The sequence below is a fragment of the Notolepis coatsorum genome (genome assembly GCF_963971535.1).
Source record: "Notolepis coatsorum genome assembly, chromosome: 9".
Classification (NCBI taxonomy): domain Eukaryota; kingdom Metazoa; phylum Chordata; class Actinopteri; order Aulopiformes; family Paralepididae; genus Notolepis; species Notolepis coatsorum.
Genome location: NC_140173.1, coordinates 99,500,761 through 99,525,599, shown reverse-complemented (window position 1 = coordinate 99,525,599; position 24,839 = coordinate 99,500,761). Strand labels below are relative to the sequence as shown.

At 42.9% G+C, this 24,839-nt stretch overlaps 1 protein-coding gene across 2 annotated transcripts in view; it reads right to left on the bottom strand.

Annotated features, from left to right (window-relative positions):
• Nucleotides 1–183: 183 nt before the first annotated feature.
• Nucleotides 184–24,839, bottom strand: part of dnaaf10 (dynein axonemal assembly factor 10) — a gene marked incomplete at its 5' end in the record, with an annotated part of 50,964 nt that continues 26,308 nt past the window's right edge. For both annotated transcript variants that reach the window (XM_084322276.1, XM_084322275.1), the window contains 7 exons: nt 184–716; nt 1,641–1,738; nt 2,581–2,715; nt 9,234–9,349; nt 11,956–12,057; nt 14,583–14,713; nt 15,884–15,984. In XM_084322276.1, coding sequence (XP_084178402.1) covers nt 509–716; nt 1,641–1,738; nt 2,581–2,715; nt 9,234–9,349; nt 11,956–12,057; nt 14,583–14,713; nt 15,884–15,984 — 891 coding nt within the window. In that variant the 3' untranslated portion in view covers nt 184–508. The remainder of the gene's footprint in view (nt 717–1,640; nt 1,739–2,580; nt 2,716–9,233; nt 9,350–11,955; nt 12,058–14,582; nt 14,714–15,883; nt 15,985–24,839) is intronic.

Here is a 24,839-nt window from a genome sequence, read left to right as displayed (position 1 = left end):
GGCTAGATCTATGATGAACACAAAATCGACTAGACTAGTGCTTCCCAATCCTCTCCTCGAAGCACCCCAGCCGTTCAATGTATTTGTTAAATTCCACCACCAGCACACCTGATTCAACTTAACTAGCCGTTTATTAGTTGAATCAGGTGTGCTGGTGGTGGAATTTAACAAATACATGGAACGGCTGGGGTGTCTCGAGGAGAGGTTTGGGAACCACTGGACTAGAGCATACATTTGAGCCATCAAAGAAATGAAGCAAAAGTGGTTCCCTGTGTTGAACTGGTTTATTTTTTAGAAAATAAAAAAAATATAGTGGATTACTATTACGACTACTACCACTGCCAATACTACTGATACATCCCTATTGGCAAACTTTATATATAAAAAAAAGTAAAAAATAAAAATGTTTGGTTCATTATACAACTGTGGCGGCCGCTGATCACATCCCCTCGTGGCCAGAGTCGTGTCTCCATGGTGTCCACCCTCCCCAGTCTAAGCGTGGCCTCGCTCACACGCGGTTGAGCTTGGTCACGATGAGCACGCGGACAGACTGGTCGAAGGAAGAGCACACACACAGGCCCTGCATGTCGGTGCTCCAGTCCAGGCTGGCGATTGGCTGAGTGGACAACGTGACGTTCTGTAATAGGTTGACGGAGCCGGCCACGCCCATGTCCATGTCGTCAGAGTCTTTTTTACTCCTCTGGGCAGGGTACTCGCTGGAGACGAGACAGAGACACGCTTTAGGGACGGTCCATCACAGCAAAGATGTAAAACATGACAAGTATTAACTTATCACCGTGTTGGTGATATCAGGAACTCAGGAATATCATTGTACATATTTGTGACCGGGCCCAGCGGTAAGAGACTCATGTCTGGAAGTCGTGAGAAAATGAATGAAATTAAATATTATTTTTTTCCTCCATATTATCACAGTTTTAATGTTTAAGAACATATTTACTGTAGCAGTTTGTGACACCTAGTACCTGACTGCCAAGGTGTTAAAAATGCAGCCAAACTTTAGATTGGATTTTCTTGACTTGAGGTTTAACTAGATTCAAATAAGCATATCTTCTTCACATATTTTCAGATTTCAATGTATGACACATCACTTGAAAGCTTAACTTTCATAATCTGTAAAAAAAAAAATATAATAATAATAATAATGACCTGGGAGACTTGTGCCATGAACTGCTGGGCTCGGTCACATATAGAACTGCTGGGCTCTGTCACATATAGAACGGCTAGGCTCGGTCACATATAGAATCGCTGGGCTCTGTCACATATAGAACCGCTGGGCTCTGTCACATATAGAACCACTGCGCTCTGTCACATATAGAACCGCTGGGCTCGGTCACATATAGAACCGCTGGGCTCGGTCACATATAGAACCGCTGGGCTCGGTCACATATAGAACCGCTGGGCTCTGTCACATATATAACCGCTGGGCTCGGTCACATATAGAACCGCTGGGCTCTGTCACATAATAGAACCGCTGGGCTCGGTCACATATAGAACCGCTGGGCTCGGTCACATATAGAACTGCTGGGCTCTGTCACATATAGAATCGCTGGGCTCTGTCACATTTATACACTTGACGTGTGAGTAAAACACCATTTTGAACGTGAGAATTCAGCTCTTACTATTTCCATAAATGTAGATTCCCGGCTCCGCCTGCAGTCATAAAGATGTCTCTGTTCTGAGGCAGGTGCCTCACCTGCCAGACGGTTGATTTATGAGCCTGAAATGACAGAGGACAACGATCAACGAGTTCCACAGTGATTTATTAACGCAGGCTGGAATTTGCGAACTCGATGAAACCATTAGAAAACATGACTCAAGTGCTCCTAAATATATCCAGAAAATAAACTAAACATTATTAAAATACTTCAAAAGGTCTCGCTACAAGGATGAATGTGTTTTGGTAACATACTGTACCACCTGAAAGATCTTGAGGTGGAAAATGCAATAAAAAAAAAGAAAGGATCGCACAGAAAAGGAGAGGAAATGGTTCCTGGATGAGGTCTAGACGTATCGATGTGCCAACTGTTGATCACTTGGATAAATTGCTCAGATATTTGGAGCTACGGTCTCTCTCTGATGTCTCAGACCCACAGGTGCTTGGCGAGCTGGACCACGATCCTGGCGAGCTGGACCATGATCCTGGCCACGTGTGTTTTCTTAGCGGGCTTGGTGAAAAAAACACACTTTTCTCTCCTCACCAGCCAAATCTCATTTTTGGCTAATGGCTTCACAGCCACAGAGTATGTTAGATCAACACCACCGTAAACAGTTCCAGCTGTGAAAACGGTCAAACAGGCCCCCCCCCCCCCCCCCCGTCTGTACCTCCACACGCTGAGAAATAACCATTGACACTTTTTCCTTCTGTAAGAGCCAAACATCCGTCTGGCTCTTTCACTCTCTCTCTCGCCACCTGGTTGAATTACCTTCTCGGACACTGAGGAGAAGCCTTTGGTGGGGTGCTGGGTCCGCATGTCCAACGCGTGGAACTTACCTTCTGAGACACAGAGGAGAAGCCCTTGGTAGGGTGCTGGGTCCGCATGTTGAACACGTGGAACTTACCTTCTCGGACACAGAGGAGAAGCCTTTGGTGGGGTGCTGGGTCCGCATGTCGAACACGTGTAACTTCCCCTCCAGCGAGGTGGCGACCAGCTTGTTCATGGTGATGTCCTTCCGGTCGAACTCCAGGCAGCAGACCTGCCCGAGAGAAACAAGACATCCTCATCACCCGGGACCACGACTACCTTACAGACGTGTTGAAATGGAAACACGTTTTCCTAAAATATCAGCTAGAAATAATAACTGCAAAAGTTAGGCTAGATTTTTGGCAAGGGAAAAACTGCCATGGCCATTTTCAATACCGGAAGGGTCGAAACGTTGTATCTGCTGTTTGTCTCAATTAAACACCTTTGGAGCATTAAAAAGTGAGTTGCGAGGGGCGCCCTCGTGGCGCATACCATAGTGCCTCGCGCACCTACGCGGCCGACCCGGGTTCGATCCCAGCTCCCGTCGTTATTTGTCGCATGTCTCCCCCACCTCTCCTCCCGTTCACCCTCTCCTCTGTCGGTCCTGCGCAGGCATGCGTTCTTCATGGGACGGGGTGCAACCCCAGATAAGTACTCGCTATTTGCATATCAATAGCGCCGGTCGTCAGGTGTGTTAAATACGTTCTCAGATACATTCACACCTAACTTGTTGTGAAGACATGTGTTACATTCCATTCGTAGAGGCAATTAGGCACTGTCTTTAGTCTGTGCTCAAGCGAGGGGACATTAAATGCGCATTTGCGGGAGCGCGCGTGCACGTGGTGCGTGCAAGCCCAGATGATTTCAATAACACACCACTGGTCCTGCGTGACCAATAAAGCTGTAAAAATGCTAAAAACAAAATGCTAAAAAATGGCTCAGCACCAAGGAACGGAGGATGTGCGTTTTTCTGAACATTTTCAATGGGGCCCATTGACCTCTCACCTCAATGAAAATGGGTTATATATGATTTGATAAAGACATTACTGGTAGCCAGCAAAAAGGCAATAACCAGACTATGGTATAAGGAGGAACCACCGACAAGGGAACAGTGGCTGGGGTTGGAGAGGAGATATACAAAATGGAGAAACTTACACACATGCTGAGGCTACAGGAGGATAGGTTTGGGTCGAAGTGGGAAAAGTGGGAGAAATACAAGGGGAAAGGGAACGACACCACAGATGGGTGAACAGGATGGATACAAAAATAAATTAAATAAGAAAATAACTCAATGTCCCCATGTCACTACTGTTTTTTTTGTTTGGCTTTGTTTCAGTTTTGTTTAAATGTTGTAAGTTGATAAATGTAAATACAAATTTAAGTAAAAAAAAAAGGGAAAAAATGGTTATATGGGTATCTATGGGAGGACAAACTTGTTATAACCACCGGAGGCATAACTATTACATCACAGCCCTCAGTTAAGTATCTAGGCTGTATCCTAGATGAGACTATAGGAGGTGCCCACATGGCCCTAAATGTCCTGGGAAAGATTATAAGCGACAGAACAAGGTTCCTAGCTAGGAAGTCCATTTTACTAAATTTAGACTGCCTAAAAACCCTTGCCTCATGTCTAGTCCAGTGCCAGTTTGACTACGCCATCAGTTCATGGTACTGGAGCCTTCAAACAGCACAGAATAAACTAATCAGAGTGGTTTTAGGCCTTAACTCCAGAACCCACATAGGGAAGACCTTTATCCAACTCCACTGGCTACGAGTTGAGGCTAGAGCCACACAGATACAACTAGGGATGGTCCACATTATACAGGGTTCGAAATTAACGGGGGCTTGGGGCAACATGCCCTAGAAAATTTACCAAATACCCTCGAAAATCAGTTAAGGGGGGCAAGAAAAGCCCCAGACAGTTTACTAATTATATATATGCTCTACAGTGCGAGCATTTCACTCGTATTTGCCCCTAATAATATGTGTGTGCGAACCGGAAAAATAATTTACTCGCAGTGTGCAAGTGAAGATTACAAACGCTCCGCTGTTAATAGTTCAGAAAGTCCCACATTCCACAAGGCGCATAAACATCCAATCACAGTAGTTTCCTGCGGTGACGCGGCTGGTTTCATGCGAGTGAAAGGAAATGAGAACACAGTACGCGCTGGAAAATAAAGTCACGGTACCGGCATAGGCAAGTTATACATTCAGAATCAGACAACGCAAAAAATTCAGCCAGCCATGAAGCCCATTCATTTTTATTTTGAGCAAAAGAGAGACGAGGAGAAAGAGGAATCCGGCGAGGCAGCTAATGTTACTGAGGCTGATAACGTTAGCGAAGTTAGCACACGCACGCCACAATCATACTGTGGGCCAGCCAGTGACTTTGGTGGTGTGTGCTATTGCACAGATGTGTGTCCCGTTCCCGTTTGCACACGCACACACACACACACACGCCACAAGCCATCACTGGGAACGCTCAGAGGAAAGGGGGGCTGAGAATATCCGTGTAGTGTGTGTGTGTCTCGCTCTCTCTCCCTCTCCCTCTCCACATCTCTCTCTCCTGAACCTATTTCATTCAAAAGGAAGACATTGATGGACAGTAGCTATACGTATAAATTATAGCTCAGTTGTAGCTGTAACAGAATAATTGTATTAACTATTAATTAACTATTATTCAATAGCGTTTCAATTATAATGAATTAAATAATTGTATAAAGAATTTTCCATGTTCTGTCATCTATAATATATTCCATTGCCTTTCCTATCTGTATCAAAGTCAAAATGTTGGTATCGTGACAAGACTACAACATACAAAAGCAGCTTGACAACCGATATCCTTTGCGTCTAGTAGGCATGGGACCCCATTCTGTGACCCCGAAACACACAAAAAAGCCCCCGAAAATCAATTATGGGGGGCAAAAAAAGCCATGGAATTTTTTTATGATTATTTCTAACCCACAAGATTCTAAACACAAAAGGAAGCTTGAGAAATGTAGTCCCCTGTAAGCACAACAGGAAGACATTTAGTGCATTTTCATTTAGATATAGAGGTGCAGTGGAGTAGAACAAACTACCATTCAATATTAAGGAAACAGAGTGCTGCAGTGTTCAAATCCAGGATAAGGGAGCGGCTATTTAGTAACCTGCCACTGTAATGTTTGTGCGACTGTATATGTGCTGAACCTCTGTTGAACCATGATTATTGTCTCTATGCACTTTATTGTTGAAAAATAATTATTGCTTTTAATGCAACAATGAAAATGTTTGCATTAATGCATTTTTTTTTTATGAAACAGCATTACTACTAGTATTAACACATTCAGCGCCAGACCCGGGATAAGTCTGGTTAACTCGCCATCGCTTGAGCGCCAAACCCGAGAAAAACCCGGGTTTTACCGGTAATCGTCATTTATTTTATTCGCTATATCCATTCATAATTCATCCATCCAGCTTGATGTTATCATTGGGAATGGCTCTGAGATCGCAAACGGCCAATACCGCCGCCTAACGCCTTGCGGCCGGTATTGCACATCATTGGAAAGCCTCTGGCTTGGGCTGTGCGTCGATCTAAGAAGTCCGGTCCAGGTTTTCCTTCTCGGGCATGGGTAATGTTTATAACACATGGATTGGGGACACTCGACCACCGCCGGTTCATGTGTTTTGGTGGATAACGTTGGACAGACGACTGCGATCAGTATTTGGAATGGCGATCAGATAATTGGATTATTCTTTTTGCAGTACATCATAGACAAGGTAAGGACTATATGTTATCAATCTTGCATTGATCCGATGATTTTTCCCCCGCGATCGCAGCGTGTGTCTGTAATGTACTTAAGCATTACATCACGCGCAGGAGTGGTTTGTGAACAATAAACCATGCCTAGGGGTGGTCGTTAGACCCCCCTAGGCATGGTTTATTGTTCACAAATCACGACTGCAAGTGGTGTAATGCTTTTATACAACTGCCACATTCATCCAACCTTATTGCTATACAATAAACACACATTAATCGAATATTTATTGAAAAAACCATCCGCCAGAATTTTTTTCCCCCACAACAACAAAAAAGACAAGTTGCCTCCATGTGGAAGCAGCTCGGAAGTGCATCCAACCAACTAACACATCCAACTGTGTGTTATTGGAATGATTGAGAGAAGTTGCCTCCATGTGGAAGCAGCTCGGAAGTGCATCCAACCAACTAACACATCCAACTGTGTGTTATTGGAATGATTGAGAGAAGTTGCCTCCATGTGGAAGCAGCTCGGAAGTGCATCCAACGGATCCAACAAACTAACACATCCAACTGTGTTATTGGAATGATTGATTGAACATTTTATTACCAGATGCAGAATGGGTACAATACAGTACGGCTCAATACACACAATTGTTAAGGGGATGCAAACCTACTTTCTATATAACTTCATTCTTAGATGCTTCTATAGAAAGTAGGTAAAACAAATTAAAAAGTTTTCTCCGCCCTATTTTTTTATTTATTTTTTTAAACCTACTTTAGAGGGCCTAAACTTAACCAGTTGGAAACCAGGCATACAGTAATAAAATTAGCAATCAATCAATTCAATAGGCCATGCTCACTCAAAACATCGCAGCACTCAGCTGCTTCTCTCTCAGTCTGACTCTCCCCCGCCGTTGCAGACAGGAGTGTGTGTGTGTGGGTGTGTGTGTGGGGGTGTATGTGTGTGTGTGTGTGTGTGTGTGTGTGTGTGTGGGTGTGCCAGACAGTGTGAGAGTGAGCTCTGCAGTCAGGGGGAAGGAAGAAGAAATTTAAAATAAAATTGCAAATAATCAATCAATCAATCAATCCGCGATTTTTCTTTTGTTCTACAATGACTCATGACCCATCAATTACATCATCCAACATTGTTTAAAGGACTAAGACATTCGCCGTGACAGAATCGCTTTATATTTAGTCGTTATGACGCTATCAACATATCCATTTGTTAAAGATTATTGTCCGCCATCTTGTTTTCTCCGAAGAATCTGCACGGCGGAGTGATGTGATTCGGTTGTGGGCGGGTCCTGGGACCAGGAGCGTGGATTGTGCCCTATAAATACGTGTAAATGGACTGTTTCAGCCAATCAGAATCGAGAAATTTGCATGCCGTTGTATAATGTGTAATGTATGCCGCTGGTGGCGCCAAAGCATAGAAACCCCCCGCTCCCCCCCCCCCCCCTTTCGTGCATGCATGATGAAACATAATACCGATAATCTAGCGTTGTTTTCAGAATGATTCTTGATCCAGGCGAGAAATGGCACGATTTATAATGAAATGCAGTAAAGCGCTGTTTGCCGGAGTTTCCTGGGATTACACAGGATCACCCTAAAACTATACTCATATTCACCACGGTATAAAACGGATATGTATGGATGAAAAAATGATCAGTTTTTTGCATGTTGACCGGAAGAAACTCACTGACAATCGACATAGTTATTAGATCCATAGCTATAATATTTAATATAGCTTTAGCACTGCAAACACCGGAATTTATCCCCATTGAACAGAGAGCTGGCACACAACGGCCCAACGCCCATAGCGACCTCTGGCGCTGAACCTGTTAATGCACTTTAGACTATTCACTAAGAATGCTCAAAGAAGGGGCGCTCCAGTAGCACACCACATAGCATGCTAAGTCGCGAAGTGGTCGTCCCGGGTTCGTTTCCCAGTCCCGGCGACCATTTACCGCATGTCTTCCCTACCCGTCTCCCGTTCTCCCTCTCTCCCTCCATCGGTCCTGCGTGGCCAGAAAAAGCTGAAAATGCTATAAATAAAAGTGTTTAAAAAAGCAAAAAACCTGCTATCTCCCCCTAAAGATCATCTACTGGTGACCTGCTATCTCCCCCTAAAGATAATCTACTGTTGACCTGCTATCTCCTCCTAAAGATCTACAGTTTACCTGAAATATCCCCCTAAAGATCATCTACTGTTGACCTGCTATCTCCCCCTAAATATAATCTACTGCCGACCTGCTATCTCCCCCTAAAGAGCATCTACTGTTGACCTGCTATCTCCCCCTAAAGATAATAGATAATGTTGACCTGCTATCTCCCCCTAAAGATGTATTCTGTACTCTGTACTCTGTATTCTGTACTTCTGTATGACTTCTGTATGACAACTATTAAAGAACTTGAACTTGATAATAGATAATGTTGACCTGCTATCTCCCCCTAAAGATAATCTACTGTTGACCTGCTATCTCCTCCTAAAGATCATCTACAGTTTACCTGAAATGTCCCCCTAAAGATAATCTACTGTTGACCTGCTATCTCCCCCTAAAGAGCATATACTGTTGACCTGCTATCTCCCCCTAAAGATAATAGATAATGTTGACCTGCTATCTCCCCCTAAAGATAATCTACTGTTGACCTGCTATCTCCCCCTAAAGATAATCTACTGTTGACCTGCTATCTCCTCCTAAAGATCATCTACTGCCGACCTGCTATCTCCTCCTAAAGAGCATCTACTGTTGACCTGCTATCTCCCTCTAAAGATCATCTACTGTTGACCTGCTATCTCCCCCTAAAGATAATCTACTGTTGACCTGCTATCTCCCCCTAAAGATCCCCGTCCCCTCTCCCCGAAGAAATACTAAAATGGGTCTATGTGGGTCTTAGAAGGTGTGGTTTGCAGCCAAATATGGGAATATGAATGGAATCACAAAGTCAAAAGCTGTAAAAATATGTACATTAATAACGATCTGCAGATGTTTTATCCTTGCTCTACGCACCCCGTTCTTAATGTTGGTCTCCCAGCGCAGAGACATGTTTCGAAGGTCAAAGAGTTTGATGTCCCCGTTGTCGTACCCTGCGCACACACACCGGTCCTGGTCGTTGTAGGCGTGACCTGCGCGGAGAGAGAGGGTCAAACGAACGGAGGTTGGAGACCGCTCAGATTATCTTCATACACATTACACAGGGTAAAATGTTTTCATTTGGGATGAAGGAACGGGAACACGTTAAGCCGGTCTGGCATCTTGAAGGCATTCAGACATCAGGTTCAAGAAGTTTAACATTCATACTGAAGGACCACCGAGGTCCAAAGAAAAGGTTCCAAGTAATTTTCTGTGTCAACTGTCAAAAGCCCAAACCCGCACAGGCAAGCATTTGTTTTTTTAATCATTCAGGAGGGAAGTTTTTCCATTTTCTGAAACAGTGTTTTGACAATGATGAGTATATTAGTGAATGTGTCTTTGTGGTAGTGGTGGGTGTGTGCACGTGTGTGTGTGCCTCTGTTGTCAGGCGAAAACCTTGAATCTCCAATTTAGGTAATTTTCATGTTTTGACTTGAATTTAAAGTTGACACGCTTATTTCTCTATGTTGTGGCAGAGTCTCATGACCCTAAGGACCATAAAGCCCATTCATAAATACATCACTGTCATTCTGAACATTAGCAATTTTTTTTCTTTCATTCCTGAAAAGTGGAGCTTTTTTTGGATAATGTCTCGACTATTATCCAGTTGTAGCCTGGGGAAGAAGATGATGCTGATGAGGTGAACAGTGACCTTGCACGGAATGTTTGTGTAGTTCTCTTTCTTCCAACATGGCAAAATTGGTAACTATGAAAATAAGAAAATGCATGTTTTATTTTATAATTATATTTTATTGTACTTCTATTTAAACTCAGTTTATATTCCATTTTCATCTTATTCTACCGTAATTGTCTGTCCGTTAATGTCGCACCAAATGACCAAATCAAATTCCTTGTATGTGTAAACTACGGTACTTAAGCATTACATCACGCGCAGGAGTGGTTTGTGAACAATAAACCATGCCTAGGGGTGGTCGTTAGACCCCCCTAGGCATGGTTTATTGTTCACAAATCACAACTGCAAGTGGTGTAATGCTTTTATACAACTGCCACATTCATCCAACCTTATTGCTATACAATAAACACACATTAATCGAAGATTTATTGAAAAAACCATCCGCCAGAAAAAGTAGTTCCCACAACAACAAAAAAGACAAGTTGCCTCCATGTGGAAGCAGCTCGGAAGTGCATCCAACCAACTAACACATCCAACTGTGTGTTATTGGAATGATTGAGAGAAGTTGCCTCCATGTGGAAGCAGCTCGGAAGTGCATCCAACTGATCCAACAAACTAACACATCCAACTGTGTTATTGGAATGATTGATTGAACATTTTATTACCAGATGCAGAATGGGTACAATACAGTACGGCTCAATACACACAATTGTTAAGGGGATGCAGACCTACTTTCTATATAACTTCATTCTTAGATGCTTCTATAGAAAGTAGGTAAAACAAATTAAAAGGTTTTCTTTGCCCTATAGGAAAAAAAAAGTTTTCGCCCTATTTTTTTATTTCTTTTTTTAAACCTACTTTAGAGGGCCTAAACTTAACCAGTTGGAAACCAGGCGTACAGTAATAAAATTAGCAATCAACCAATCAATCAATTCAATGGGCCATGCTCACTTAAAACATCGCAACACCCAGCTCTCTCTCAGTCTGACTCTCCTCCGCCGTTGCAGACAGGAGTGTGTGTGTGTGTGTGTGTGTGTGTGTGTGTGTGTGTGTGTGTGTGGTGGGTGTGCCAGACAGTGTGAGAGTGAGCTCTGCAGTCAGGGGGAAGGAAGAAGAAATTTAAAATAAAATTGCAAATAATCAATCAATCCGCGATTTTTCTTCTACAAAAGTTCTACAATGACTCATGACCCATCAATTACATCATCCAACATTGTTTAAAGGACTAAGACATTCGCCGTGACAGAATCGCTTTATATTTAGTCGTTATGACGCTATCAACATATCCATTTGTTAAAGATTATTGTCCGCCATCTTGTTTTCTCCGAAGAATCCGCACGGCGGAGTGATGTGATTCGGTTGTGGGCGGGTCCTGGGACCAGGAGCGTGTTGTGCCCTATACATACGTGTAAATGGACTGTTTCAGCCAATCAGAATCGAGAAATTTGCATGCCGTTGTATAATTGGCAATAAAGACCTTTCTGATTCTGACATAGAAACCGTTGTTTTGCACATACAGTAGCAACCATCGTCTCGATCCAACATGGAGGACAAACGGACATTTGAAACACTCTGAAAGGACCCCATGTAGATGGGCATATTTCTGTGCTACATACTTGGCCCGTGTCACATATTCAAAGATGGACGTGTCATGTGTGTTTTTCCAAAGGGGCATTTAAAAGGATACAATTCACTTTTAAATACTATTATAGATCCAATATTTATGGCTTAAAACCCATTTCCGACAATTAGTTACACTTTAAATAATAAAAGAAATTAAATCTTGATTCAGAACAATTTTATCATTGATGAACAAAACTTTCAATGCGAATGGTTGATTTGGATTTCAAGGACTTTTTAAACACCTTGTTAAAAAATTGGCTGTTTTCAAGGCCTTGACTTGTTTGTCAAAAATCAAGCACTTTAAGCACTTCAAGGACCTTGTGCGAACCCTGCTTCACGTACCGAAGGCGACCGTCCAGCAGTCTCTCTTGGGCTCCCCGTCTGCCGGCTCCATGTTAGCCACCGCCGAGTCCTTCTGTCGGGGATCCCACACCTTCACCGTCCCTGGAAACACCAGCCGACATGGTGCATCAGTCAGCTTTCAGTTAGGATCATCAGAATCTTTCAAACACCTTCAACTATGAATACAGTATTTGCAGAAGGGGAAAGTGCACAGTTACATGACCTACTGTGCTTCAGGGTTGGGTCTTGGGTCATTACTAGGGTTGGGTCATTACTAGGGTTGGGTCTGGGTCATTACTAGGGTTGGGTCATTACTAGGGTTGGGTCTTGGGTCATTACTAGGGTTGGGTCATTACTAGGGTTGGGTCTTGAGTCATTACTAGGGTTGGGTCATTACTAGTACATTTACATTTAGTCTAAAGTACCGAAAAAAGGTACCGTTGGGTACCGGTATCGATTCACATTTGAACCGATACGGTACCGGTACCTGTGAATCGATACCGGTACCCAACGGTACCTTTTTTCGGTACTTTAGTCTCTAAAAATGTAATCTACCTACCTCAGTTGTGAAAAAAATTATCCAAACTTCAAATAACCACACTTTCGACTGTTTTTGGCTTGCCATTGCCCCGACTGCTTTGTTGTTGAATCAAGTCAAATCCTAGGTAAGCGTATATTGTGCGTGTGAACGTTGACATGAAAATAAAAGTTAATAAAAAAAAGTGTTAAAAAAAGAAATATATATATATATTTTTTTTTACAGTACCGACAACGGTAGCTCACGTGAATCGATACTCGGTAGTACCGACGGAGTGCAACGCGTGCAAAGCTTGACCATATGTTTGTGTCTAATAAAGGTGCTGGCAATCTCAAAGCTCACATGGACACAGAAAAACATTACAAATAAAGCAGTGCAAGGCGAGAGTTTTATGGCAAAGTTGACCGAATTAATTGAAGCATGCAGCTATACAGAGAGAGAAAGAAAATAATTTAAAACAATTTTTATGCCTCAAAATGATGTTTTGGTTTGATAAGATGCTTAATCATTCTAAGGATTATGTGTGTAATAAATTAGTTTTGTACACTAATTGCAACGAATCTGAAACTGCATAGTATCTTTGTGAGGTTATGGTTTTATAATTTACATTACATTGAAAATATACAAAGCGATATATTTTTTAAAGCTGGATTTTCTAATACAGAAGAAGTATTATTTATAACATTACTTCATATTTTTCTTGTTATTTATTTTGTCCAGTAAGACTTGAAAATGTGTATTATTTTGTCATAGGTTGATTTAGTTATTTTCTTGAGATTTGGTTATAGAGATATTATTTTGTTATATAAAATAATATAAACAATAATTTTATATCCATACAGGGGAGGCATACTTTAAATATATTAAAATGATAAGGCATCTTTGAGTAAACTTCGAGTATCATTAAGTATCTTGAGGCTGAAGGCAGTGTCCTCTTTAAAAAAAAATCACAATATGGTCACCCTTGAAGTCGCATGATAATTCACTTAATAAAATAATGACGAGTCAGCCTCCTAAAAAGACAAAAGTTAGTGACACGACTCACACCGCCAACCCAGCCAAAGTAAGGACTTTGCTCTGTATCGTCAAACAATGGTCAAATAAATATTTGATTAAGGAATATAATATGCCTTTTTGTATTATTTCTGTGTATCAGCAAAATGTATAGATTTTTATGTTAGACATTGAGGGAAATTAAGATTCTCAGATATTTTACAAACCGCCGCTTATCAACTAACCGGTTAATCGGCAGGTGACGTATGTTGCTCAGTAGTTGCTGATGTCTGCTCAGGAGGTTTGAGTGTTTGCTCAGACCGGAAAAAAATTAGAGGGAACATTGGTCATAACTAGGGTTGGGTCTTGGGTCATTACTAGGGTTGGGTCTTGCTCATTACTAGGGTTGGGTCTTGCTCATTACTAGGGTTGGGTCTTGGGTCATTACTAAGGTTGTATCCCCAAAATCACAAAATCCAGTGACAACCAGGGAAATCCAGGGTCCATCCAGAACCTGAACAATGCAACTGTTCCCCTTCAAGTTCAAGTTTTGTATTATTTGTCACATATAAGGTACAACATGTACAATGCTTGGTTCTGTATGAGCCCCCTAAGATTGTGCTAAGTAAAATAATAAAGACCAAACTCTATACAAAATATACAATATACAAAACTAAAGTACAAAATGAGGTAGAGATGTAGTGCAAATATTGTGTAGTGTTAAAAAGTGTTTAAAGTGTCTAAAGTGAATGTTAAGGTAAATGTTTAAAGTGAGTGTGTGCATGCGGATGTGTATGCAGTGAATGTAGATGGATGGGTTAGTGTTGCATTGAGCATCCTGATGGCCTGGGGCTAGAAGCTCCTTCCGAGTCTCTCTGTACCGGCCATGAGACTCCAGTAGCGTAACCTGGGGATAGAAGATCCTTTTGAGTCTCTGTACTGGCCATGAGACTCCGGTAGCGCTTGCCTGACCGCAGCAGTGCAAAGAGGCAGTTGATTGGGTGCGGCTAATAAAGCTAATTTGATCTAATGTAAACTATTTCTAAATATACACACACACACATATGGGTTTCTTGTATTGTGTTACTGCCCTCACCATCTCTGCTTCCAGTGACAATCTCAGGGGCTCCGTCACCAATCCCCAGCCCTCCGATTGCATCTATACTGTTCACTATCTCCCTGTGAGCCTTCACAGAGTACACCGGCACCTCAGGCCCCTCCAGGTTCCTGTGGACAACAGACACTCACAGTTAGACAATGTTAGCTTCTAAGCCCAAAAACAAACTGTATTCGGGACAGCCCTAATTTCTGTAGAACCCTGACCCAAACAACAATTCCTTCTGTAGAACCCTGACCCAGTCATTTTATAGAACCCTGACCCAAACAACAAGCCTTCTGTAGAACCCTGACCCAAACAACAAGTCCTTCTGTGGAACCCTGACCCAAACAACAAGGCCTTCTGTAGAACCCTGACCCAAACAACAAGGCCTTCTGTAGAACCCTGACCCAAACAACAAGGCCTTCTGTAGAACCCTGACCCAAACAACAAGGCCTTCTGTAGAACCCTGACCCAAACAACAAGGCCTTCTGTAGAACCCTGACCCAAGCAACAAGGCCTTCTGTAGAACCCTGACCCAAACAACAAGTCATTTTGTAGAACCCTGACCTAAACACTGTAGAACCCTGACCCAAACAAGGCCTTCTGTAGAACCCTGACCCAAACAACAATTCCTTCTGTAGAACCCTGACCCAAACAACAAGGCCTTCTGTAGAACCCTGACGCAAACAACAAGTCATTTTGTAGAACCCTGACCCAAACACTGTAGAACCCTGACCCAAACAACAAGGCCTTCTGTAGAACCCTGACCCAAACAACAATTCCTTCTGTAGAACCATGACCCAAACAACAAGGCCTTCTGTAGAACCCTGACCCAAACACTGTAGAACCCTGACCCAAACAACAAGCCCTTCTGTAGAACCCTGACCCAAACAACAATTCCTTCTATAGAACCATGATGACCCAAACAACAAGGCCTTCTGTAGAACCCTGACCCAAACAACAAGTCATTTTGTAGAACCCTGATCCAAACACTGTAGAACCCTGACCCAAACAACAAGGCCTTCTGTAGAACCCTGACCCAAACAACAAGTTATTTTGTAGAACCCTGACCCAAACAACAAGGCCTTCTGTAAAACCCTGACCCAAACAAGGCCTTCTGTAGAACCCTGACCCAAACAACAAGGCCTTCTGTAGAACCCTGACCCAAACAAGGCCTTTTGTAGAACCCTGACCCAAACAACAAGTATTTCTGTAGAACCCTGACCCAAACAACGCGTCCTTCTGTAGAACCCTGACCCAAACAACACGTCCTTGTGTTTGTGATGTAGATGAAATACCATATGTTGAGAGTTCCATCAAAATCCCCCGTCGCTATGTGCCTTTGCTGGAGAGAGGTGGCCCCAAATGTCCCACATTTAATGGGCTTGGCTTTCTCTATCTGAAAGACATGGTTTGATAAGAGTTAGTCTATATTACCGCATTCCTCTAATTCAATGGTTTTCTCTGTCTGAAAAGACATGGTTTGTTTATTAATAATAATAAATTTTATTTGGAGGCGCTTTTCAAGACACCCAAGGTCACCTTACAGGGCATAAAAACAGAATAAGACAGTAAAATGTCACCTTACACTACAGGGCATAAAAACAGAACAAGACAGTCAAAGGTCACCTTACAGGGCATAAAAACAGAACAAGACAGTCAAAGGTCACCTTACAGGGCATAAAAACAGAACAAGACAGTCAAAGGTCACCTTACAGGGCATAAAAACAGAACAAGACAGTCAAAGTTAAAAAGATTTGATTTTGCCAAGTCAAAGTTAAAAACAAAACAAACAGGAAGTATAAAACAGTGACACACAGGGTACAGTTATAGAGAATATGCCAGTTTGAAAAGGTGGGTTTTTAGTTGGGATTTGAATGTTGATATGGAGTCAGACTGTCAAGACATATGGGAGCAGGGAGTTCCAGAGTCTGGGAGCTGAGCAGCTGAAAGCTCGAGCACCCATGGTGTTGAGGCGTGAGCTGGGGATGGATAGAAGCCCAGTAGAGGATGAGCGGAGGAAAAAGAAATTAAAAATTATTTTATATAAATTTTTTTTTTTTTTTTTTATAAAATATATATATTATATAATTAGACTTGTACTTGTATTATCTGTGAGACATCGCCACCACGCAACAAGTCAAAATGCTCGCTATCTGCAAACAGCTCCACTGTCTGTGTGTACTCTAGTAGCCCAGCTCCAAAAAGGATTCTCCGGCGCTGCAGCGGGACCCTATTGGTAACGTTATGCTTTGGTCATTTCACATTCAGCAAGCCCTCAGCTCGAATACGCATTAAATCAATGTTATAAGACATTGATATCAAGAGCTATCTGTAGCTACTGCTAGCCGGCTAGATGACGTTAAGACAGAACTTTAGTTCAATGGGACATTTCGTTTTGAACAGTAAACTAACGTCAGCTAACGCAAGCTAACGCAAGCTACCGGAGGTATGAACATGGACTACTAGATTTTCTGGATCATTTGTTGATATCAGGAGCTATCGGTAGCTAGCCGGCTAAATACCGTTAGACAATGCCTACTAAACGTGAATAGTTGACTGGGTAATTTTGTTTAAACAGTAACGATAGCTAGGTAGCTAACGTTAGCGCAGGTCGAATGCACTACAGACTCGAGCAGAGCCGCACCTCTTTGTTTACAAACTCTACACGGGGGCGGGCGGGGCTAGGGAGGAGGAGCAGTTTGCAGGTCCTGTGCGTCTGAGACAAGCGAGTGAGATATCCACTTGATCAGTTTCCGCGATCGGCGAATATGACTCATTATCGGAATTCCCGATCGCATATTTATACTGATTATCGGCCGATAACGATCGGTGGCCGATCGATCGGGGCATCCCTAGGTACAAGGATAACATGTGAAAGTCTGTCGACTTGTTTCCAACATGGTCCCAAGAAGAATACAATAAATCACAAAGAAAGAGTTAAGAAGATAAGATAGATACAACAAGTAGATAAAATAGACAACACAATTTTCTGAAAGAGCCTCATTACAGCATGTCATGTTCCTGTTCTTCAAGAGTGGTGGCCAAGCACCGACTGCAACCTATTGTTGCAGATGTCGCTTCACACCCCTCTTGAAGACAGCAATAGTGGGGGAGTTTTGGATGGCCCTGGGCAGAGAGTTCCACAGCCGACAGGCTGTAGACAGAAAGCCATTCTGTGAATAGGAACCCTTTCTAGGCTCATAAACTGAGAGCTGTCCAGACCGTAACTGTCGTCCGTGGACCTGGCCACGCAGGACAATGTCAATGCGAGAGCATAAATAACTGAGGGCAGATCCATTTAACATTTTATACATGTGTCCAGGGAGCGAAATTAACTTTTTGACTCACCGGCCAGTGGCTGGTAGATGAGAAAAATCTACCCGCCAAGCATATTTCTTACCAGCCAATTTTTTTTAAAATAAAATATATATATTATATAATCATACTTGTAGTTGTATTATCTGTGAGACATCGCCACCACGCAACAAGTCAAAATGCTCGCTATCTGCAAACAGCTCCACTGTCTGTGTGTACTCGAGTAGCCTCCAGCTCCAGCAAGGATTCTCCGGCGCTGCAGCTGGACCCTATACTGTAGCCTCCAGCTCCAGCAAGGATTCTCCGGCGTTGCAGCTGGACCCTACTGGAGCTAACGTGTACTAGGTAGCTACCTATCCAACGGAGGTATTATGCACTACTAGACTTGCTGGAGCATTTGTTGATATCGGGAGCTATCAGTAGCTAGCCGGCTAGATAACGGACAATGCCTCAGTATTAAACTAAAAGTGAATAGTTGACTGGGTCATTTTGTAACGGTAGCTAACGTTAGAGCAGTCAGCAGACTGCCCGGCCCGACTCTAGCCTCTCTGTTTACATGGGGTTGGGAGGGGCTGGAGGAGGGAGGAGCAGCGCGTTGCATGTCTGTGTGCTTGAGACAGCGAGTGAGAACTCCGCTAAGAATTGGATCATGTTATTCGATCGGTTTTCACATGACTATTTCGTTGCCCGCCACATGGCGGACAGACCTCTCAGTCCCACCCGCCAAACGTAAAATCTGCCCGCCAATGGCGCTTGGCGGGCTTTAATTTCGCTCCCTGCATGTGTCCCAGTTTCAGAAAGGAGACACTCTGCTCCACAGGGAGCCATCCCACCTCATTGAAGTGACATGGCTCAATATGGGTTCGAGGTGGCAGATTTAGGACCAATCGTATAGTCTAAGGGTGCGGTTACACCTTTCGTTTCATTTTCGTATCATTGTCATACGCGTTTCGCCGCGACGTCCTGCGCCTTGAGTCACACTTTCGTTTTTTTTTTGTTTTTGTCACCTGAGCACACTGATGTAGTACACTGCCAAAGCAGTAGGTGGCAGTAGGTGGCGAACATGAAGGCAATTTCAACCAATCAGAACTTGAATGTGCCAATACACTTCCTGGAAGCTCCAGCAAAGAAAATATCAACAAGGCGGGTGCCTATGAGCGCCACCATCTTGCTATTTACCCAATGCAGCAATTCTTTTTCAGCAAAGCCTAATAAAAGTGCAATAAACAAAACGGATACATTCACTGTGTGTTCTGCCTGTCATTTGTTGATGAAACAAAACTAACATCAACACAAGTGACCACCAAGAGCGGATAGTTTAGTCTAGAAAAAGATCGGTAGCATTGTTAGCTGCATGCTAACGTCAATGGAATTTGCCATTATAACAGTATAGCATTGTGGCTAGAAGCTAACGTTAGCTCACGCTACTTAGCCAGCACCAAACTGATGATATCGGGAGCTATCAGGAGTTAGATAACATTAGAGACAACGCTGTGTGTATTAAACAAAGGTGAATAGATGACTGGGCCATTTTGTTTAATGCTTGTTAAGTTGAAAGAGGAGCTTTGAGCTAACAGGGTTTGATAGCTAACACTAGCTCATGTTATCCAGTGGCAGTGCCAATCGGTAATGCTAGCAGAATGAATGGATGTAAACTTTATTTAACATATTGCATATGGGTACAATACAATACGGCTCAATACAAACAATTGTTAAGGGAATGCAGACTGTTGTAGCTTGGACTGGGGTCCTTATAACAATAACTTGACAACACATAGTAGCTGCAGCTATTTGGTTTGGGACTGCTGTCACCGGAAGGGCACGCAGATGGTATCTACTGCGCATGGGCGTTTTCGCAACAACGGCTCCGTGCTGACTACACGGCTGTTGTCGGCACGTATTTTAGCGTTTCTCCAAAACGCAAACACAATTTAGCGGTTCAGCCATATCCACAAAAAACGCCAAAAAACGCATTTCTGTGTAATAGGGACATGAAACGTATTCAAAAACGTATAAAAAAACGCCACAAATACACTAGTCTAACCATGGCCTTATTTTGGCTGGTTTGTAGCCTGTGTTTACAGTTTCCACTGTAACACCAGTACACCACTATACCAGTACGTACATGCATAAGGCAAAGTAAAATATATTGTTGGTTTCCTGTTGGTTGTCAGTTTGGCCATGGGTAGTGTTGTGAAGGATCAGATTAAACCGAATATATTTATTTATGGATATATATTGAATAGTATTTGTATATCGTTTGATATCCCTTGTATATTCCTTGTACATATACACGGAATATTCCTTTATTCTACTACAGCCCATAATAGTTCATTCTCTTATTGGACAAAAGGACCAGGCGCCAGGGACCAGCCCCTGGCGTTCAAGTTCAAAGGTACCGACGAGACATGCCCTTACTAGCCCCGGCTCCGCGCAGGAATGCGGCTACCGAAAGCAGAGTGGCACTATTTGTCCACCGTGCATATAAATATGGCGCAAGAAATGTAGAATTCCTCTTATCCCTTACCCTTCTACCCAACTAAGTAACAGAACGTGAAGCCTCACCCCACGATACCGCGTGCGGTGTAGTATGGCCTGTTTGGCCTTAGAATAGCAGTGAGACCTCGTGCGAATTAATAGCTGAATTGCCAGAGTTTGGCACCGTATTTCTATTAAGTAATAATAGTCTATTATGTATGGTGCATCGTGCGGTTAGAGTTCTAAAGTGAGCAGCACCCCCATCGCTTCCTCGTGTTATCTAGAGTCTTAACCAGGTTGGGCAGACCACGCGTGGTGCTTTCATCCGAGGAGTTCTAGGCGAGGACCGAGTGGACCTGTACATTGGATTACCTACCCGACGACTGCTGAGCCCTATGCGGCATGGAATATATATTTGCTTTGGTACTTTGATTTGTGGAGCGGATAATCGCCAACACCGGTGAGTGTTGGATCTACCCCGAAAGGAGTCAAGGTGAGACGGCGCTCAGACCAGACTGAGGTCGCCTCGCTTCTTCTTCACTGTGGAGCTACAGCTACAGCTACAGCCTACAAGAGAGCCAAGGTGTATTCATCTGTGGATCAAGATTCTACTGCACTGTCTTCCGTACGTGAAGTCTCCCTAGACATCGTTGACCAGACGGGATACTGCCGACGGCTCTCCTACCCCCCCTACTGGCTTACAACCGGCAGGACCCTTACAGTATATCCAGCTATAATCATTAAGTGACCATAGTTATAATTCCCTAAAAGCCAGGTTGTATACTTGCTTCCTGCGTAACCAGAGATTGGACATTCAGTGTTGATTTGCCTACGAGTACTCATTTGCCTTACAAGAGCATTCAAATCATAAATGTAATGGTGAATATTATATGTACCCTTTGCTATATATTAAATATTTGATTATTACCTTTGTGTGGACCTGGTTTCATGGTGGGAAAGTGTTCATCATATTTAGATATTGTGTACTGTATGGCCAGTAGTTAAAGTACATAAAGCGGTAGTGGTTTAATGATACCATACTTATCAATACAGTCAGGGAATTGTACCCCTCAGTTACAGGTAGGTAGGGAATTTATTTTATTTTATTCTTTCCCACGGCGACTATGGATAGGGAATTTCTTTATTTAATTAAAATGTTCACAACAACATGGATGCATGTACTCTGCCAGCATGTTTAATATCCATAATACTAAATGTTTGACTAAGATTTCTATGAAACTTTATTCAAAAAAAAAAAAAAAAAAAAAAAAAAAAAAAGGATTTTTTTTTTTTATATATATATAATTTTTTTTTTAAACTCATAAAATATATTGGGTCGCACCTAAATCGGCAGGGTCGGTCGGCAACCGGAAACCAACTATTAATTTTGTTAGGCCTAATCATATTGGCTGAGGATCATGCAGTTGGCAAGCAATTTCATAGTTTCCAGTGATAAGAACCTCTTTTTTCTGTGCAAAAATGTCACCCTTGTGTTAACTTTTTTGATCACCTTCAGGGCCATTGTTTTCCCTGAGAGTGTTTGGTCGAGGTCTGCACCTAGGTATTTAACACAGTCTCTAGACTCGACACTGAAGCCATTACAGCTGATCTCAAGTCGGGAGCATTCCTTTAATTTATGTTTTGAGCTGAATAGAATTGACTCCGTTTTTCCAAGGTGAATCGATAATCTGTAGTCAACTAACCATTTGTGAAGGCTTTCCAGCTCCCTACTGAATTTCTGCTGTGTCGTCTCCAGACACCAGAAGTGTCGAGTCGTCAGCATACAGTAGGAGTCTGCAGGATACTGCAGACACCATGTCATTAACATATAATGAAAAGAGCAATGGAGCAAGGATGCTACCTTGCGGCACCCCACATGTTATTTCATTATATGAAGATGCAACACCTTTATGTTCACAACCTGGGTCCTCCCAGTCAAGTACGACCTGAACCATCTCACCGACCCATCGTCCATCCCACAGGCTTTGAGCTTCTCAAGCAGGATCTGATGGTCAACAGTATCAAACGCTTTCTGCAGGTCAATCAGAACCATGCCAGTTTGTTTGCCACAGTCCATCTGGGTTCGAATATGGTCAGTGAGATCAATCAGGCAAGCATCCGTAGAATACCCAGGGCGAGAGCCAGACTGGAATTGATAAAGGAGATCTGTCTGTTTAAGAAAATCTTAAATTATGGTTTGATTGATTGATTGAAAACTTTATTTATTATTATTTTTTTGGTAGATTTGTATTGTTTTTACTACCGGGCAGTCCGGTAGAGAGAGAGAGAGAGATTAAGAACGGGAGACAGAGCGGGGAGAAGACATTCGGCAAAGGACGCCGGGTCCGGGAATCGAACCCAGGTCGACGCAACGCGTTACATGGTTCGCCACTTGGGTGCCCCGATTGAAAACTTTATTAACAGATTGCAGAATGGGCACAATACAGTACGGCTCAATACAAACAATTGTTAACTCATTCCCCGCCAAAAACGAGTTAACTCGTTATAGCCCGGCAAACGGACGCCAACGAGTGTACTCGTTATTGGATCGTTATTTCTTTTATTCGCTATTTCCATTCATAATCCAGCCATCCAGCCTGATGTTATCATTGGGAATGGGTCTGAGATCGCAAACGTCCAATACCGCCGCCTAATGCCATGCGGCCGGTATTGCACATCATTGGAAAGCCTCTGGCTTGGGCTGTACGTCGGTCTAAGAAGTCCGGTCCGGGTTTTCCTTCTCGGCCATGAGTAACGTTATAACAAATGGATTGGGGACACTCGAGCAACGCCGGTTCATGTGTTTTGGTGGATTCTCTTGGCAACACGACCGACATCAATACTTGGAATGGCGATCAGATAATTGGAATATTCTTTTTGCAGTACATCATAGACAAGGTAAGGGCTATATGCTATCAATCTTGCGTTGATCCGATAATCCCGTCCCCGCTATCGGAGCGTGTGTCTGTAATGTACTGTGTAACGTATTCCGTTGGTGACGATCGAAGCATAGAACCCCCCCCACCCTTTCATGCATGCATAATGAAACATAATACCAATAATCAAACGTTGATTTCAGATTGATTGTCGATCCCAGCGAGGAATGGCACGCTTTATAGTGAAATGCAATAAAACGCTGTTTACCGGCGTTTCCTGGTATTACACTATACTCATATTCACCACGGTATAAAACGGAAATGTATGGATGAAAAAATTATCAGTTTTTTGCATGTTGACCGGAAGAAACTCACTGACAATCAACATTGTTATTAGATCCATAGCTATAATATTTAATATAGGTTTAGTACTGCAAACACCGGAATTTATCCCCATTGAACAGAGAGCTGGCACACAATGGCCCAACGCCCATAGCGACCTCTGGCGCTGAACCTGTTAATGCACTTTAGACTATTCACTAAGAATGCTCAAAGGAGGGGCGCTCCAGTAGCACACCACATATCTGTTTTTTGCATCTTCACAGAAAGAAACTCAATGACAATGAATCGACTATATTATATATAGTCCGGCATGTACCCCCAATCATTACAGTCCACGGCCATACGCCCACAGCGACCTCTGGCGTCCGATGAGTTAAGGGCATGCAGACCAGAAAAAAACGTTCATCTTGTTTACATCAGGGTCCCCCATTTTCAATTCATCAAGACATTTATGACATACATGACATACGGATATACAGTACTGTTTGATCAAGACATTTATGACATGCAAGACATATGATACAAATATACAGTACTGTTTAAGAGAAAGAGTTCATAAATAAAATATACATTCGAAGGGGAAGAAACTGTACATTGGAGGGGGTTGGGTGGGGGGGGTTTGGACATTTACCTGGGCCAGTTTCTAATTGCAGTCACCCGTAGGTGCTCTTTGAGAGCGGTTTTGAAGGAGGGTAGGGATTCACATTATTTTACAGCTGTGGGTAGGGTATTCCACATTGTTGTAGCATAATTGCGAAACGTGTTTAGTCCCTTGTTTGAGCCGAATCTGGGTTGAACATGATTTGTGGAACTCCCTCTGGTGTTGTTGTGGTCGTGGAATTCACTGACCTTTGGGAAGTATTTCGACATGTACATGGGTATCTATCCCATGTACATTTGAGGTGCTTTGGTACCATGAGGTGCAAGCAGTCGTAGTTAGAGTTGTTCCGATACCGATACCAGTATCGGAAATGCCGCCGATACTGCCTAAAATGCTGGTATCGGTATCGGCGAGTATCCTCTAATGCTGCGCTCCGATACCACGTAATTTATCAACAACACTGCGGTCTGTTGAGTGAGCATTATAAAACAAACGTGTTTAACCGACCGTGAATTAAAGTGTCAATGCTGTTTGTCATTTTAACAGCAGATACTTTCTTAAATGCCATCCTCCCGACAGAGCGGTGTTGACAGGGAGCTCAGATGGGTTCGCTTGGTGGTGTTATTAGCATTGAACAGC